Here is an 18,548-nt window from a genome sequence, read left to right as displayed (position 1 = left end):
TAGAGAACACTTAGTAAGACTACACACTAAAATATTTGTCTTTACACAAGTTTATATATATATATACACACACACACATATATACATATATACATACACATATATTTTAACTTTATATGAGAAATCTCCAAAGACAAAAATTGGGCTCATCTTTAAGAAAATTTCATATAGAATGAATTAAACTAAATTTTTTTAAATGACCATTTGATCTTTACCTGACTCAAACAATCCAGAAAAAAATAATATGCCTTTCTAGATGAAAAGAAAGTGATAAAGTAAATGTAGCAAAATGTTAAAACTGAGGACTACAGTGAAGGACATGTGTGGATTCCTTGTGCTATTTTCAAATCATTCTGCAACTTTGAAATTATTTCATAATAATTTTTCAAACAAGCACTACATAACAATGGGAGCTTTTTTTGTTGTTTTGTTTTTTTTGCCTATGACATGGATTCCCAATCCTAATATTAAGGATTGTGTAAAGAACCTAAATGCAAGTTTGCAGGCCTGGCTTCAATCTACTGAACTAGAATCTTGAGAGAAGGGTCTGGGAATCTTAATCTCAGGTATCTGTTATGATGTGGCAGGTTTAGAAAACATTATGTGATGACCATGACAACAGTTTTTTAAGAATAAATGAAATAAGACAAAATGAAATGAAAAATAAAATAAAACAAAAATTTAAAAATATAATAAACCAGTGTTGGTGAACACATAAGAAAACAGGAATGCTCATACATTATAGATCCCAAACTGGGACAATATTTTTCAAGGCCAATTTCTATGACAATTAAAAGCATCCATAGTCATATACAGCAATGACCATTCTAGGAACTTAATACCTTCATGTTAGTATTAAACATTTTATGTACAAAGAAGTTCAATCAACACTATCTCTCATAGTGAAAACTACAAACAGCCCAATATCCATAAACATCCATGGGAATGGATGTGTGTGTTTTACCTTTATTTTGAAGGTAAGTATTTGGAGCGATTTGGAGTAAAATGTGAATGGTATATTTCTTGAGGCAGGGATAATGATGATATTGTCCTTCTACATCATTTGTATTTCTAAACTTTACTGACAGATTTTTCTGGCACCTTGGGAGCTTGCTCAGCCCAGGCTTAGGACAACCTAGAAGTGCCAGAGATTTTTACATTCCGGTATAACATCTACCAATAAAGGACACACGTCTGTGGATGAATACTCCAGTTTCCCATCTCTAATTGGGATAATTCTGAGGAGCATTCTATATGGTTCCTTAGACTTAGAGGGTCCCCAGCAGGATTGGGCTGACTAGCTTTTGGCTATGTCTGTCATTTGTGCTATATTTAAAAAAAAAAAAACCTTTTTCATCCTAAAATTATATACAAAATAACATTTTTTATATACTATTTTCAATGGTTTTATATCTTTTAATCTAAATATTTAGCGTCTGTATTTAGGTGTATAACGGGAATAACACACTTCATTTTTTTTTCCCAAATAGCTAACCAATTATCCCAGCACCATTTCTTCAGTAATCTAACCTTTCTCTACTGATTCAAAATATTTCAATCAGGTTACTAATATTTCTCCATATTTGGGTTTGAAACTTGGGTTTCTCCTGTTCATTTGTTCTATATTTATTCTGCTATAATATTGTTTTAATATTGTAACTTCACAATACTTTTTATCCATCAGCATAACTTTCTCAAATTATCGTTCTGAATTGTTGGAACACCTCAGTGTTGCTCTATGTTAGAGGCCATGCTAGAGGCTTTTTGTAAAGTGAAGGCGCATTAATATAATTAAGATATAATTTAGAGGAGACCATAAATTTGTCATAGGTCTCAAGATCTGAAATTCCACTAGCAAGACTCCATTAGACTCACTGCCTCATCTCATAAAAGGCCTGCACAGAGCTGCTTCACAAGGGAAACCACCAGCTTAGGTTTACATTTCAAAGTCCTTAGAAAGGGGTGAGAGTACTGTCCCGAGGGTCTATATTTATAGGATGATTCATTAGCAGAAACAGGTTGCCAAGTTTTTACAACTCGAATCTTATTTTTCAACTAAAAATAACTGTATTGTCTAATTATAACCAAAAAATGAATGCATGCTGATGAGAAACAGAACAAAAAACAATTACCCATTCTCTTAAAAACAAAACAAAACAAAAATAGAAAGAGAATTAAAACTAAGATGGACTTTTTAAAAAAAATGTTAACCTCCAACCTATTTTCCAGACTTTCTAGCCTTGCCCCCGCCTCCTACGCCACGGTTCCAGCCTAGGACAAAACCAGGACTGTTAGGGGAAATTCTGGAATTTACTTGCTGGGAAGTGGAGGGGAGAAAAGTGGGCATTTAATGGTATAGAAGAGGAAGAAGCAATTCTTTAAAAGCTCCAGCAAGAATCAGGGAAAAAGCAAATACAAACGACAAAATATTATGACCTCTTTGGTGTTGAAGATTGCTGAACAGGAAAATAAATAGACAAACAAACAAATAAATAAATAAGGGATGGGCAGTACCCAGTGGTATTGGTGGGGAGAGGACGAAAAGAGGAGAAAGGTGGCCCCGCCCATGCTCCCGCTCCCAACCCTCTGCCGCACTGCAGGTACGAACCATAATTGGGGATCTGAGCTCACAGTGACGTAGCCCTTACGAGACCTAGAGCCGACGCTTGGTTTATTCTCTCCTCCCAGTTGCGGTCAGGAGTTGTTTGTGGCTGTGCGCCGGCTCGCTGTTGCCTTGAAGGCGCGCAAGTCTTGGGAAGGAGGAAGTCGTAGGAGCTGACCCCGATCCTTGGCAGGTTGGAGGGCGCTGACTGGGGAGGGGAACGGGGCCTGAAGGGAAAGATCAGAGCGGGTCCAGGACTGGATTCTCTCTAACCTTTCCGCGATGTCCACCCGTTTGGTGCAAGAAATGGAAGTCTTGGAGGGAGGAGATCCAGAGGGGCCAAGGGTTGAGAATGGGGACCAGTTGGGATCTCCTAGGGGGTGGGCGGTCGGATGACATCTAGAAGGGAAGGACCAGAAACGGAGACCGCGAGGAAACGGCCTGATTTCTGCAGGGCGACAGGAGGGGCGCGCAAACGGTGACCCTGGGTTGGAGATGGCAGACTGTACAACGGGTCTAGGGCTCCGTTCCCGGTATTTCTTCTCCACCCTCCGTCCATTTTGGAGCCGGAAACGGTGGGCTGCGGGAACTTGGGGGGAGGGGAGCGGGGACCGGGGCGGCTGATGCAGAGAATAAGGATAGGGATTAGGTCTGGGAAGCACATCCCTTCGGAGAAGGCGATCGATCAGGCGATTTAGAGATATAGGCGGGGGTGTGTGTGGGGAGGGGGGTGGCGGCGAGAAACAGTTTCTGGTCCCTGCAGGCCCGCATAAGCGTGGGAGCTGCCTGCGGACCCTGGGGTAAGCATGACAAAGCGCTGACGCCGCCCCCGGTACAGGTTTGCAGTGCCCACGTTACCTCTTCCCCCTTCCATCTTGATGCATAAAATGGTGGGCAGTGGTAGGAGGGTGAGCTCCAGAAAGGCCACTGGGTCCCAAAAGGTCTTGGCAGATACCCATAATGAAATTCTTTATAAATAAACCACGTAGCTACCCAACAAGTTCTTCGGACTCCCCCGCCCCACAAGTTATACATTTGCATTCAAGAAATTGTAATTAGGTGACGGGAAGGACGAGATCGTGGAGATAAGGGTCCTAAAGAAGAGGTTTAACTGGTTTGGAAATAACCATCTTTGATTACAATACCTATTTCTGGAAGGCGAGGTAGCGTGTCGCGGGGCAGGAAAAGCAGCTGTGTGACAGGATGGAGGAGAAAGACAAGGCAGCAGCATTTGACTAGCAGAGTCCTAAGTCAACAGTGGAGCTGTTGCCCCCGATACTTGTCCTTTAATCAAATGAAAAATCCTGGCCGTTGTTGCATTTCCGTCTGCAGGTCTTTAGGTCCGTTGGTACAGCAGATTTCAAGGCTAAGAGAGGAGGACTGCTTCTGATCCCTGCAGGTATGAAGGGGGAGTGCCTGGGGCCCTCTGGCGTAGGGGGAATAAGGGATCAGAACAAAATCTGGGAGACTCCCAGCCCTACCTGCCCTAGTTAAGTGCAGGAGAGACCTGGCAGGAGTCTAGAAACAGTGGGCCTGTGGCTAGTGAGGGAAGAAGGGGGTAGAGGGACAAGCCCTGGGATGCCCCTGAAGGGCTTATCAAGATCTCTAGAAGCTAAAGCCTAGTCTCTCAACCACTGTCCAGCCCACCACCCGTCTTATGTTTTGGTGGAGGAGTGGCCCAGGGAAGAATTTTCAGAGAAAACGATGGGCTTTATGGCAGGGCCGGCTCTGGGGCGCCCCCTAGAGGGCACATGCAGTCTCTCAGATGGGAAAACCTTTGCCGATAGAGCTCTGAAAGCTGTTGTTACATTCAGTACTTTTGTCTCCTAGGAAGAAGCAGGAAAAAAAAAATCTCAAGATGGAAAATGTCCCCGAGGAAAGCAAAGGAGAGGAGCAGGCTCCAGTGAAGAATGAAGAGGAAGCCCACCCTTTGGGAGGTGGTGATGGCCAGGGACCTGGAGGAAACATTAGAGGGGATTGGGTTCCACCTGCCCAGGATTTTAGAGAGGATATGCCCAATAGGCTTGTCAATAACATTGACATGATAGATGGAGATGCAGATGATATGGAAAGGTTCATGGAGGAGATGAGAGAGCTAAGGAGGAAAATTAGGGAGCTTCAGTTGAGGTACAGTCTGCGCATTCTTATTGGAGATCCCCCTCACCATGACCATCATGATGAGTTTTGCCTTATGCCTTGAAGGCTGAGGTTAATGATCATAAATCCCCTGCTTCTCAAACTTGCATTTTCTTGATGTAGCCTTTACTGTGAACCTTTGGTATTCTGTCATTTTTCTGATTGGAGATTTCATTTTGACTTTTGACTTACTCTGTAGGTTTTTCTGTCAGCAGGGGAGGTTCATCAACTTGCATGCAAAAATGTCTATCGCATATTGTAGAGTTAATAAAGCAGTTTAAAAAGCTGTCTGTAGATATACTATCTCATTTAAAACCACGTGTATTATATATATACACATCAGAATGCAGCCTTTTCTTTATTTTTTCTTGATTATCTTTTTTCCTCACTTTTCCAAAATGTATCATGTGTGTCAGAACAAAAGTAAGAAGCAAATAACTTACCAATCAGCTTATAAAGGGGATGGAGACAATAAACATTTGAGACACAATTTAAAGACATAAATATTATACTACCTCTGGATCTTTTATTTAGAAGCACAAACCTGGTAATTATTACAGATACATTTATTTAAAATCAGCATATGTGTCTGTAAAATGAAGACAGTGCATGCTTTACGGAGCTACTGTGGGAATCAAATGAGGTACTGACTGAACTCTGGCTGCTCTATTGACACATGCAAGGCCCCAGCCCTCTGGATGGCCTTCATATTTAGTGAAGGACCCAAGGAGTATGTCTACCAGCAAGTCCAACTGACCACCAGGTAGGAGACACTGTTGTACACCTACGCTGCTGTGTCTCCTTTTCCTGGATAATGCCATGACTGCTAGGCACTCCTTCCCCTTCTGCTAGGTTTTGCTCCCTCCAGTGGTCCCCAACACTGCTGATGTGCTGGGGTCTTAAAGGTGACAAAGACCCACTGATTTCTCTGGAGCCCTCAGTGGTTTCCCATTTGCCTGCTTTACAGTTATACTTACTCCAGGTGAGTAATTCCCCAGTGCTGCTTAGGGATCCAAACAACCCTTTGTGGTTTTTCTCAGACTTTTTTTTCCTCTCCTCACTCCCTCTTCCCCAAGATAAATCTGAGTGACACTCATGATGATATGCTCAGAATTGGACTATTCCTTCTATCCTCCAGTGAATAGGGCTCAGTCTTCTTGACTCTCCGTTTTCTGTGCAGACACTGCTAGAAACTTTTTACTTTTTATATACCCAGGTATTGTGAGGGTGGCTTTATGTCCCCAGAACTGTTCTGGTCAATACCACCCTCACTGCAGGAGACCCAGGAGTCTCTACTCACACCAACCTACACGGATCCAGAGCAGTTTCCCTCTGCTTTTACTTTGATTTTTGCTGCGCTCGATAGACCTGTAATCACAGATCAATGGGAAACAGGCTGAGATGGGATATGGCAGATGGACCACTTTTTCAGGATGTTCCACCACCCAGTCATCATTACTTCCTAACTAGACTGCCCTTCTCACAGTAAATATATTGTCTCATTTGTCCTGGTACCCTCAGTGCCTAGCACAGGGTCTGGTAAGTTGTAGAGCACAATAGTTAATTATAGCTGTGTCAAAAGTCTTGCTGTCTGGGCCGAGGTTTGCCTCTGATCATTTGTGAGCAAGTAACTTCTTCTTCCCTGCAGACTGTAGCTTGCAACTGAAAAAGGAACACAACAATTTATGTCTCCTTAGACTCAATTTTGATGCATGGACATTGTACTGTTATAAATGTCAGTGTTGATCAACATGTGCTATACAGACCAACTGCATTGGAATCACTTGAGGGACTGGTAAAAAATTCAGGAAACTAGATTTTACTCCATACTTACTGCATCCTACAAGTTCATGATAGCTCTGGACTTAGATAAATTAAAGTGGAGGTCCCAACTTTAGTTCAAGTTTGGACACTCCACTTTACGTTTTACGCACGCACACACATACACATAAGGCTTTTTTTTTTTTAACCACTAGCCCATCCCCTTTTTAAAGAGACAACTGTCTTATTTTTATGCTGTTATCTTTAGTGCATATGTTCTAACCTTGGCTGCAGGTTTGAATTATTTGAAGTGGAGCTCAGGACCCAATCCCAACCTATTGAATCAGACTCAGTAGAAGTGAGATCAAGGGATCATTACATTGTAAAAGCTCCCACTGTGATTCTGATGTACACGTCGACTTGAGAACAACTGGGTATAATTTGTGACTATCTTTGGTTTATTTTCTCTTCGCTACCCTTGATTGACTGACCCCAAGGAAATAATTTCATTTATCTAGAATATTTTTCTTGTGAAAGACATATCAGAAGAGAAGAATTATACCCCCAAATCAACATATGAGGTCCTTTTAAGGTAGTGTATGTCAGTGTTCCTTGAAGTTTTCTAGCCTATCAAATGCTTCAGAATCACATGTGGCACTTATTTAAAATACAGAATCCTGGCCCCACACTCCAGAACCACCCTTTGGTAATGGTGCCCAGGTAACTGCATTGTTAACAGGCTCCCAGGTAATTCTGATGCACACTAGAGCTTGAGAATTACCCATGCATACATATATTTTTATGTCAAGTATATTAAGGACAAACCAATGAAACAACTAAAAGAAAATATAGATATATGTTAATCTGAGTTCAGGGAAAAGATCATAGGGGAGAAGGCCTATCTGAACACTAGAAAAATAAGAAAAGATGAAACCATAAAGGAAAAAAATTGATATATACTATGTAAAACATATTAAATATTATTGAAAAGGTAGCAAGACAATAAATAAAAGTCCAAGAGAAGGGTCTGTATGTCTTAATAAGATGTACTTCCTCAATTGAACACCATGTAATTTACTCTCTCATTCCAATGTGGGTAAAATATAAACAATAAAATTAATAAAAATCACATTTCTCTTGCACACTTAAAACTTTCATTGTAAGGGTCTGTCCTAGCCATTTTGAATTTATCCAATAACAAAAGAGGGATTATATGCTTGCCTTAGTTCCCTAATGTGGTAACGTGGTAAGGTGAAAATAGGGATATTCATTTGCCACAGTGCCTGCTGCTCACTATTAGTATTGGTTTCTGGTGGCTGCTGTTAAAAGAAGAAGAAAACAATAGAAATGTATCCTCTCACAGTTCTGTAGAATGGAAGTCAGAAATCAATGTTTGGGGACGCCCGTGCTCCCACTTGAAGCTCCACAAGAGAATCATTGCTATATAGCCCCTATCAAAGCTACAATAGTCAAAACAGTTTGGTACTGGCATAAGGACAGACATACAGGCCGATGGAATAGAAAAAACAGCCCAGAAACTAACTTGCATAGATATCGTCAGATGATTTTCAACAGGTTGCCAAGACCATAAAGTGAGGAAAAGACAGTGTTTTCAACAAATGGTGCTTGGGAAACTGAATATCTACACGCAAAAGAATAAGGTTGGACCCTTGTCTTACACCACACACAAAAATTGTCTCAATCAGAAACCTAACCTAAGAGCTAAAACTATAAAGCTTTTAGAAGGAAACATAGGGGGAAATTCTCATGATACTGGATTTCTCCCTTTGGGAAGAAGAATGTCTATCTTATGCCTGTTCCACCATTGAATATGGAAGCACATAACTTCTTTAGTTCCACAGGTTCAACTGGAGAGGAATTTTGCCTCAGAATGAATCATACCTCCAATCTCACCCAGATTTGATTTAAATGATAATTAGATGGACTTGGAGTTGATGCTGGAATAGGTTAATACTTTGGGGACTGTTGAGATGGGATGAACTTTTTATATGAGAAGGACATGAATATTGGAGAGGGGACAGAGGTTGGAATGTTAGGTACTGAATCATGTCCCACAAGTTCATAGATTGAAGCCCTAATCTCCAATGTAGCTGTATTTGGAGATAGGGTCTTTAAGTAAATACGGTGAAATGAGGTCACAGGGTGATACCAAAATCAAATAGGCCCGGTGTGCTTACAAGAAGAGGAGGAGATACTAGGAGTGTTCACTCACAATCAAAAGGCCATATAAGGATATAGTGAAAAGATAGCCATCTGCAAGCCAAGGGGAGAGGACTCGGGAGAAACCAAAACTGCTGACAACTTGATCTCGGAATTCCAATCTCCAGAACCGTGAGAAATTCATTTCTGTTGTTTAAGTCACTCAATCTGTGGGATTTTGTTATGGCGGACCTAGAAGACCAATACAAGATACAACACAGATTGGTGGCTGCCAGGAACTGGGGGAGAGGGTAAAGGGAGGAAATTGCTTAGTGAGTAAGGACTTTTACTTTGAGGGGATGAAAATGCCTTGGAACTAAATAGAGGCAGTGGTTCCACAACACTGTGACTGTTCTAAATACCACTGAATTTAGAATACCTTTCACTTTAAAATGGTCCAATTTTTTGGATTTTTACTGTGGAAAAATATACATAATACAAAATTTACATTTTAACCACTTGCAAGTGTACAATTCAGTGGCATTAAGTATATTCACATTGTTGTAGAATCATTACCACTATGCATCTCCAGAAATTTTTCATCATTCCAAACTGAAATTCTGTACCCATTAAACAATAATTTCCCATTCTTCTCTCCACCTGGGCCCTGGTAACCACTATTCTACTTTCTGTCTAAATGAATATGACTATCCTAGGGGCCTTATATAGGTGGAATCATACATTATTTGTATTTTTGTGTCTGGCTTATTTAACTTAGCATAATGTTTTCTCGATTCACCCATATTATAGAATGTAGCAGAATTTCATTTCCTTTTAAGGCTGAATCATATTCTGTTGAATGTATATACCACATAGTATTTATCCACTCATTTTTCAATGAACAATTGGATTGCTTCTCCCTTTTGACTATTATGAATAATGCTGCTGTGAACATGAAAGTACAAATATCTGTGTAAGCCTCTGCCCTCAATTCTTTTTTGAGTATATACCCAGAAGTGGAATTACTGGAATATATGGTAATTATATGTGGGGTTTTTGAGTAAATGTCAGAATGTTTTCCACAATAGCTGCACCATTTTACATTTCCACTAGCATTGTACAAATGTTCCAATTTCTCCACACATTATTCTCACTACCACATTATTTTCTGAATTTCTTTTTATAGTAGCAGCCTAATGGATGTGAAGTCATACCTCATCATGGTTTGGGTTAGCATTTCCCTAATGACTAGTGATGTTGAGCATCTTTTTATATGCTTTGGATATTTGCATATCTTCTTTGAAGAAATGTCTGTTCAAGTTTTTTGCCCAGTTCTCAGTTGGGTTCTTTTTGTTGTTGAGTTGTACAAGTACTTTATATTGACTCAACGTTAAACTTTTATCAGATATATAATGTGCAAATAAATCCCTAATTCTGTAGGTTGCCTTTTCACTCTCTTAATAGTGTTCTTTGATGAACAAAAGTATTTAACTTTGATTAATTCAAAATGTCTTAGTTCTGGTTGCTATCAGTAGAAATACAGTAGACTAGGTGGATTAAACAACAAATATTTTTTTTCTTACAGTTCTGGAGACTTGGATGTCCAAGATCAAGGTTTTGACAGATGCAGTGTCTGCTGAGAATCCTCTTCCCGGTTTTCAAATAGCTGTCTTCTTGCTGTGTCCTTACATGGTGAGGAGAGAGAGATCTCTCTGATCTCTTCCTCTTCTTATACAGACAGTGATCCCATCATAAGGGCTTCACCTTCATGACCTCACCTAAATCTAATCTCTTCTCAAAGGCCCCATCTCCAAATACCATCAAACTGGGGATTAGGGCTTCAATGTACGATTTGGAGGAAGACATAAACATTCAGACTATAGTATTACACCCCTGGCCCCCCTAAATTTATGTCCTCACAAGCAAAGTGCATTCATTTCATCCCAACAGCCCTAAAAGTTTTAACTCATCCCAGCATAAACTCTAAAGCCAAAAGGGCAAAATCTCGTCTAAGTACCATCTAAATGAGATATGGGTTCGATTCTAGGTGTGATTCATCCTAGGCAAAATTACTCTCCAGCTATGAACCTGTGAAACCAAATAATTTACATGCTTCCAAAATACGATGGTGGGACAGACATAGAATAGACATTCCTAGCCCAAAGGGAGAAATAAGAGAGAAGAAAGAGTGAATCAAAACCTAGCAAGGTAAATCCCATTAGCTCTTAGGGCATGAGAATAATCCTCTTTTGGTTCCGTGCCCTGCCCGTTCAAGCCTATTTTCTGTGAAAAGTTCATCAGCTATTGCTTCATGTTTATTTCTGCACTTTGTCTTCACACAGCACTGTTTAATTCTTTCAGCTTTGAGTGTGCTCTTGCTGTATTCACTATTCTAAGATACAGAACTTAGATGGGAAATGATTAGTGATCTCCCTCCTACCCTTCTTTGTTACTCAAATGTGACCTCAATAGGTTTCCAATCTGTGTACTTTCCCTCCAACATGGGACATGACACCCATGAAAGGTTTTCCTAGCATTGAGTGGCAAAAGGCCACTGAATCTGGTAAAATCTGACTCTTGATCAGTAATGCTTTCAGAGAAAAATCTTAATCAAAAGGGTGAATATGTGAAAACTAATAAACAGAAACCTCTTTTAAAATGGAGTCAGGCAGCCAGAAGGGGGAGCTCTCATGCCCTACCATATCAGTTGCAGACCCAACAGAAGGATAAATACTTTTATATGCCCAGTAAGAAGAAAGTTAGGACTTTACTACCCAGGAGTAAGAAGGAAGAATTTCTTCTTGCCTGGTAACATCTCAGCCAATGAGAGACTGTCACAACTCAGCCAGTGAAAAGCCACTACCCTTAGAACTTCATTTCCTCCAATGGACTGTTTGTTTTTGTGTATAACAGCTCCTCCCAACTCCCCTTTCTACTCTATAAAAGAACATTCTTTCCTTTGTTCTCCAGACTTTGCCTGTGGTCTGCCATAGCTTACATGTCCTGAATTGCAATTCTTTGCTATTCCCAAATAAATATATTTTGCTGGTAAAAAACTAGTCGTTTTATTGTTTTAGGTCAACAGCACCAATTACCTAATACTGTTTTTCTCTATGCTTTGGGTGTCATATTCAATAAATCATGGCCATATTCAGTGACATGAAGTTTTACCCACCTTTTTCTTCCTCGATTTTCAAAATTTTAGCTCTTATGTTGAGATCTTTGATCCATTTTGAGTTAATTTTTGTAAATGGTGTAATGTAAAGGTCCAACTTCATTCATTTGCATGTGGATATCCAGTTTTCCTGGTAGTATTTGTTTAAAAGGCAGTTTCCCCTCTGTTGAATAGAAAATAACTGGAATGAGAAATTCACTAGAGCAACTCATATGGACTGTCTGAAGAATCAATGAACTTGAAGATAGGTAAATAGATATTTTTGAGTCTGAAGAACAAAATATAAATAAAAATGAAGAAAAGTTTACAGAAACACAGAGAACCCTGATACACAATCAAACATACCAACATAGACATAATGAGAATCCCAAAAAGAGATGAGAAAGAGAAAGTGGCAGGGAAATACATTCAAAGATATAATAATCAAAACTTTTCAAATTTGATTAAAAAAATACTAATATACAACTGACTTCTAATCAAAATCGTGGCAATTAGAAGACAGTGGGATATTTTCAGAATATGGAAAGAAAATGACTGTAAACTAAGATTACTTAACCAGAAAGCACAAAGATGTTTTTATATCTTTTCAAAAGAATACAATAGTGGAGAAATAGAGGAACAAAAAAAGACAGAAGACATATAAAAAAACAAACAGTAAAATAGCAGATATAAATCCTACCTTTCCATTATTACATTAAATGCAAATTGATTAAATGCTCCATTCAAAGGGCAAAATTTAGCAGAATGGGAAAAAAGCATTATTCAATTATATATTATCTATAAGATAAATATTTTGGATTCAAAGAAATAAATACAATGAAAGTGAAAAGATGGAAAATATATACGATAAAAGAGTAACAAAAAGAGGAGTGGCTATTTTAATAGCAGACAAAATAGACTTTAAGACAAAAAATGTTACTGGAGTACAAGAAAGATGTTTTATAGTGATAACGTGGTCAATTCATCAGGAATATATAAAAATATAAACATGTAAGTCAAAATACATAAAGCAAAAAGTGACAGAGTAAAAGGGAAAAACAGACAATTGATAATAATTGGGGACTTCAAAATGACACTTTCAAAATTGTATGGCACAAGTAGGAAAAATATCAACAAAGAAATAGGACATAATGTGGGGGAAGATATAGTTCAGTGACAGAGTGCATACTTAGTATGCATGAGGTCCTGGGTTCAATACCCACAGGACTTCAATTAAAAAAAAAACCTAATCACTCCCCATCCCTCCCCCACAAAAGAAATAAGACACTTGAATAAAACTACAAACCAACTAGAATAACAGACACCTACAGAATACTCCAAGCAACATCAGAATATACATTCTTGTCAAGTAGCCTTGGAATATTCTCCTGGATAGATCATATACTAGGCCATAATAAAATCCTATATAAAATTTAAAGGATTGAAATCATACAAAGAATATTCTCTGATGACATGCAATTTAATAACCAACAACATAAGGAAATATGGAAAATCTATAAATACATAGAAATTAAACAATATACTTTCATTTAATCAGAAGAAATCATGAGAGAAATTACAAAATACTTTAAGATGAATGAAAACAAAAACACAATATGCCAAAACTTATGAGATGTAGTTAAACAGTGCTCAGAGGGAACTTTATAGCTTTAAATACTTATTATTAAAACGATGAAGATCTCAAATCAAACATTTAAATTTCCACCTTAAAACACTAGAAAAAGAAAAGCAGCTTAAACCCAGAGAAATCAGAAGAAAAGAAATAGTAAATTTAGAGTGGAAATAAATGAAATAGATACTAGAAAAACAATGGAGAACATTATTAAAACCAAAAGTATTTTCTTGAAAAAAAAAAAAAAAACCTGACAAAACTGTAGGTAGACTGCCAAGGAAAAAAGGATGAGGATTCAAATTAACAAAATCAGGAATGAAAGAGGAGACATCACTCCCAATTCTACAGGTTTGAAAAGGATTATAGGGGAATACTATGAACAATTGTATGACAACAAATAAGACAAGATAGAGGAAATGGACAAATTCCATAAAGACACAAACTACCAAAATTGACAAATAGAAAATAGAAAGAAAAGTAACATTACTGAAAATGGCAGGGTATGGAACTCCAGGACTTTATCCCTCCCCACAAGCAACTAATGAACTGGCAAAAACTATCAGAATCAAGTTTTGTGGAATTCTGGAATCTAGTAAAAAAATATTACAACAACTGGAGGAAATTTGGTGAAGAAAGAAACTCTTGCTTTGTGGTAAGAAATTTTAAGTTACCTGTGTACCAATTCCCATGCCTCAGATTGGTAGTAGTTTGTGGATGACAGACCACTATCTGGGTTCAGATTGCTAGTGCCAGAAGGAGGAGTTTGGATCCTATTCTCACAGAGTTGTGGTTGTGGATATTGGTCTGTCTGGTGGCTCCCTCAAGGACCAGCACAAATCTTTCCCTTCATCATAGTGCGCTAATAGCATTACCAGGACTGGAGCTGGAACAACACCCTCCTGAGTGACTTGCCAAAAGTATTTAAAGTCATAGGTATTGGCCATAGCAGCCTGGGACAAGAAACAACATTTCGGGTAAGCAATAGGCAGACTGAGAAGCTTAGGAAGGAAGAGTTAGGGAAAAGACGTAAATGGAGGAAAAAGCACTTTAAAAAACTCTCATATAATGAGGAATCAAGAAGTCTATGCTCAAGGTTGGACACATGCTCAGAAAAGGACAAAGACGACCATAAACATTCACCCTGGGCTGGCCTTCAGGCTCTGCACAAGCAGAAGGTAAAGCATTAAAAAAGTGCTCAAACTCAGAGCTCATCTGCAAAGACTGGGAAAGTAGTTTTTTTTTTTTCTTTTTTTGGCTGTAGGCATTTAAGGTAACTGTCCAAACACTAGTTGATCATTGAGCTAATGAAACAGAGACTTCAATGGCCAAATATGACAAAGAATGCAGAAAATACAAGACTATTTTAAAAAGTCACTAAATAAGGAAACAATAACCCACAACAGAGAGCAACAACAGATCTTGGGAAACAGATGATTCTGATTTCTAGAGTTGACAGTTTCTCATATACAAAACATCGAGATTTCAATGCAAGTTGTGCATAAGGTATATGAAGAAACAAGAAAGTATGGTTCATTCACAGGAAATTAAAACAAGAAGTATTAGAAACTGACTGATAAAGTTCACGTATTGGACTAACTAGACAAAAATTTTAGATCAATTGTCAAATATTTTCTAAGAGCTAAAGGAAACCATGGACAAAGGGCTAAAGGAAATGCCCCAGAAAATATAGGATATCTGTAGAGAAATAGAATATAAAGAAATAAAAGTTATTAAAAGAAACCAAACAGAAATTCGGGAGCTGAAAAGTACAATGACTGAAACAAAAAGCTCACTAAAGGGGTTCAATATCATGTTTGAGCATGCAGAAGAAAGAATCTGCTAATTTGAAGACAGATGAATTGAGATTATACAGTCTGAGGAGCAAAAAGTGAAAACAATGAAGAAAAATGAACAAAACCTAAGAGATCCATGAGACACCATCAAGCACAATAACATATTCATGATGGGAATCCCAGAAAGAGACAAGTGACATAAAGGGGCAGAAATAATTTCTGAACAAATAATAGAAGAAAATTGCTCAAATTAGAAGGAAGACACTAATATGTGCATCTAAGAAGTTCATTAACTCCAATCAAGACAAACCTGAAGAGACCCAAACAAAGACACGTTAGAGTCATATCATCAAAACCAAATATATGGCACTACACTGTAGCAACTATAATGTCAATTTTCTAGTTTTGGAGTTGGGTGGTGGTTTCACAAGTGTGAAAGAGGAAAGGGAAAGGGAGAAATGGAAGAAAAGGAAAGAGGGACAAGCAGGGTTAAATGATGAGTCTGTTGTAAAGCAAGGATTTTGATGAGTCTGTTCATCTCTAGTCCATATTTTTAAATGTCTTAATGCGTCCCTTTTTTAGCTGTCAGACATTCTCCCTAGATGAGAACAGGTCAAATGTTGGCATGCAAGTTTCCGGTGTGGAGAGAAGTGAACAAAGAAAGCGAAAAGGAAGTTGGTGAAATCAGTTGGGGTACATGGATTTTGAAGTCCCTCGAGGATCAGGAAGTGGTGTCCAATAGACACTTGGCAAAAAGGGCCTGAGGCTCAGGGGAGGGAATAACCTGGATACGTAGATTTGGGAATCATCTGTGTTTAGAGGGAAATGAACAGAGATCACGCAAGGAGAGAGAACATGTGGACTAAAACAGGAGGCCCAGAACACCACTACTCAAGGTGGTAGCTCAATTCCCGGAGGGTATCACCACCTGGGCTCTGCAGTCAGGCAGAGCTGGTCTTGAAAGCGGGTTGTGGGGCTCGGTTGCTGAGCGCTCTTGGCGAAGTCGGGTACCCCGCTGTGATCAGCTGTCACAACCGGTGATAATGGACATCTCAGGGGGATGCTGCGTAAGGACCTGAGATGTGCCAGGTAAAGCACCTGCATCAGGAAGCCTCCTCCCTCCTGCTCTGTCAGTAACTCCCTCCTCTCCAACCCCTGACCCCCAAGGTCTGTCTGCAGCTGTTCGATCCCTTGGGGACGCGGGTGAGGGGGCGGCGCGGGGGGAGCAGAGCTCGGGTGACGTGGCGCTCACGTGACCAGCCGGGCGCAGACGTGGGCAGCAGCCCCCGCGCGCGCCCGCCCGCCAGCCCTGCGGTCCGGTCCCGGCCGCGTCCGCTCGCATCGCCCGCGTGGAACCAGCTCCCCGAGCTCCCGGGGTGGCGGGCGAGGGGCGAGCGGGCTTAGGCGAGCCCGAGGAGGCGCAGGCCTGGCCCGGGCCTCGCAGGTCAGTGTGAAAGTGGGCGGCGCGGGAGGAGGATGAGAGGAGGATCCAGAAGCAGCGGGGCGGGGCCCGGGGAGAAGGGAAGGGTCCAGAGATGGGTGAGGAGGGGCACGGGGCGCGGCGTGGGCAGGTGGGGAGGGAGGACCCAGCAACCCACCCCGCCGCCTTCTCGACGAAACTCTTCTGGGCTTTCCTTCAATTTTCGAACCTGAAATGGGGGCGGGGGGCGCAGTGCGACAGTGAAACGTAGAAAAATTCTGAAAATAATCCGCCTCTCACATTCATTGCCTATGAGGAAATAGTGACCTCCGTGTAAAGGGGTGGAACTGGGGCGGGTTGCCTGCAGGTGAGGGGGCTACAGAGACCCAAAACAGTTTAGAAAGCATCCTGGTCAGATGCCTGATGCCTGAGAAAAGATATGGCGACTGAGGTGCGGGGTCAAGGGAGGTGGGGGAGGGAACGTTGGATGAGGAAGGCCCAGATTCAGGAAAGGGACCTTAGTTCACTGAGCGCTCAGCCTCTGCCTCTGTCTCCTGTCTGTCTGCAGGTCTGCGTGTCTGTTCCCAGCACTCTGCAAGGCTAGAAAAGAAGGAGGCACCTATCCAGAGTTCCTGCAGGTCAGTGAAAGTGGGATGGGGCACCGGACAGGTTGAGGGGACAGGTTTGGAGGGCACAGCTTAGGCAGAATTTGAGGGCCCCACTGCCCACCCCCCACTACATGTAATATACACACTTCCTGCCACGCTGAAGGTTGGTACAGAAGGTGGCAGGGCCTGCCCTGGAAGTGGTTGGCTCTCACGTACAGGAGGAACGGTGTGGTAAAGTGTGTCACAAGGCACACTAAGAAGGCCGGTCCAGGTCAGGGAATCCCTGACAAGGGCGAGATGCAAGTGCTATCCGGAGCTGCATTCCACCCCCAGGCCCTCAGTCTCTCTTGTCTCCTCTTTGTCTCCTCTCCCCACCCCACCCCATCCTCGCAGGGCAGGAAAAAGAGGCGACATCTCAACATGGAAAAACTCTGCAATGAAAATGAAGGAAAGCTGGAAAGCGAGGGAAAGCCAGAAGATGAAGTAGAGCCTGAAAATGAAGGGAAGTCAGATGAGGAAGAAAAGCTGGAAGTGGAGAAGAAGTCAGAACACGTGCGAAAGCTCCAGAATGAGGGATGGCCAGAAGATGAGGGATCACCATATGGTGAGGGGAAGCAAGAAAAGCAGGGCAAGTCTGAAGCCGAGGGAAAACCATATGGTGAGGGCAAGCCTGAATCCCAGGCAAAGCTGGAGAGCGAGGCACGGGCTGCTGAAAAGCGCCCGGCTGAAGATTATGTGCCCCGGAAAGCAAAAAGAAAAACAGACAGGGGGACGGATGATTCCCCCAAGGACCGTCAGGAGGACTTACAGGAAAGGCATTTGGGCAGTGAGGAGATGATGAGAGAATGTGGAGATATGTCACGGGCTCAGGAGGAGCTAAGGAAAAAACAGAAAATGGGTGGTTTTCATTGGATGCAAAGAGATGTACAGGATCCCTTCACCCCAAGGGGGCAACGGGGTGTCAGGGGAATGAGAGGCGGAGGTAGGGGCCAAAGGGGCTTACATGATATCCCATATCTTTAATGCCTTTGGCCTTCCATTCTGACTCCTCCGGTGAGAATGTTGCTGACCCTGCTTTCCCTGGCAGGCATTTGCCAGGCTATGTGCTTTAACCTTAAGCTGATACTTTGCTTTAGGTGTCACTCTTGTTACCAGCAGCCTTTTGACCCAACTACAGTGCTCTCTGTGTTTCAGTAGGGGATTTTCAGCCACGTGCATGGAACAGATGTTCATGGTACACTGTAAAATAACAATAAAGGAAAAACAGTTTTCAGAACCACA

At 41.1% G+C, this 18,548-nt stretch overlaps 2 protein-coding genes across 3 annotated transcripts; both read left to right on the top strand.

Moving 5' to 3' along the window:
• Positions 1–2,639: 2,639 nt before the first annotated feature.
• Positions 2,640–5,024, top strand: BEX5 (brain expressed X-linked 5). 2 transcript variants are annotated; one of them, XM_010970000.3, is made up of 3 exons: positions 2,640–2,795; positions 3,935–4,001; positions 4,433–5,024. In XM_010970000.3, the coding sequence occupies exon 3, from the start codon at positions 4,461–4,463 to the stop codon at positions 4,800–4,802; it is 342 nt and encodes a 113-aa protein (XP_010968302.1). In that variant the 5' UTR covers positions 2,640–2,795; positions 3,935–4,001; positions 4,433–4,460; the 3' UTR covers positions 4,803–5,024. The 2 variants fall into 2 exon arrangements, with proteins under 2 accessions (XP_010968302.1, XP_045363112.1); XM_045507156.2 differs by having other exon boundaries at positions 2,644–2,791.
• An 11,498-nt stretch (positions 5,025–16,522) lies between these two features.
• On the top strand, positions 16,523–18,548 carry LOC105080882 (uncharacterized). Its single transcript, XM_074359060.1, is given in 4 exon segments — positions 16,523–16,683; positions 17,228–17,297; positions 17,661–18,209; positions 18,211–18,548. Coding segments are annotated over 2 exon segments (552 nt in total). The 5' UTR covers positions 16,523–16,683; positions 17,228–17,297; positions 17,661–17,687; the 3' UTR covers positions 18,241–18,548.

Source organism: Camelus bactrianus, chromosome X (assembly GCF_048773025.1).
Source record: "Camelus bactrianus isolate YW-2024 breed Bactrian camel chromosome X, ASM4877302v1, whole genome shotgun sequence".
NCBI lineage: Eukaryota > Metazoa > Chordata > Mammalia > Artiodactyla > Camelidae > Camelus > Camelus bactrianus.
The sequence above is the reverse complement of the archived record's forward strand: the minus strand, read 5'-3'. Positions and strand labels throughout refer to the sequence as shown.

What these genes read in the sequence shown, in the direction of transcription:
- BEX5 (XM_010970000.3), top strand. Translation starts at nt 4,461, where the DNA reads ATGGAAAATGTCCCCGAGGAAAGCAAAGGAGAGGAGCAGGCTCCAGTG.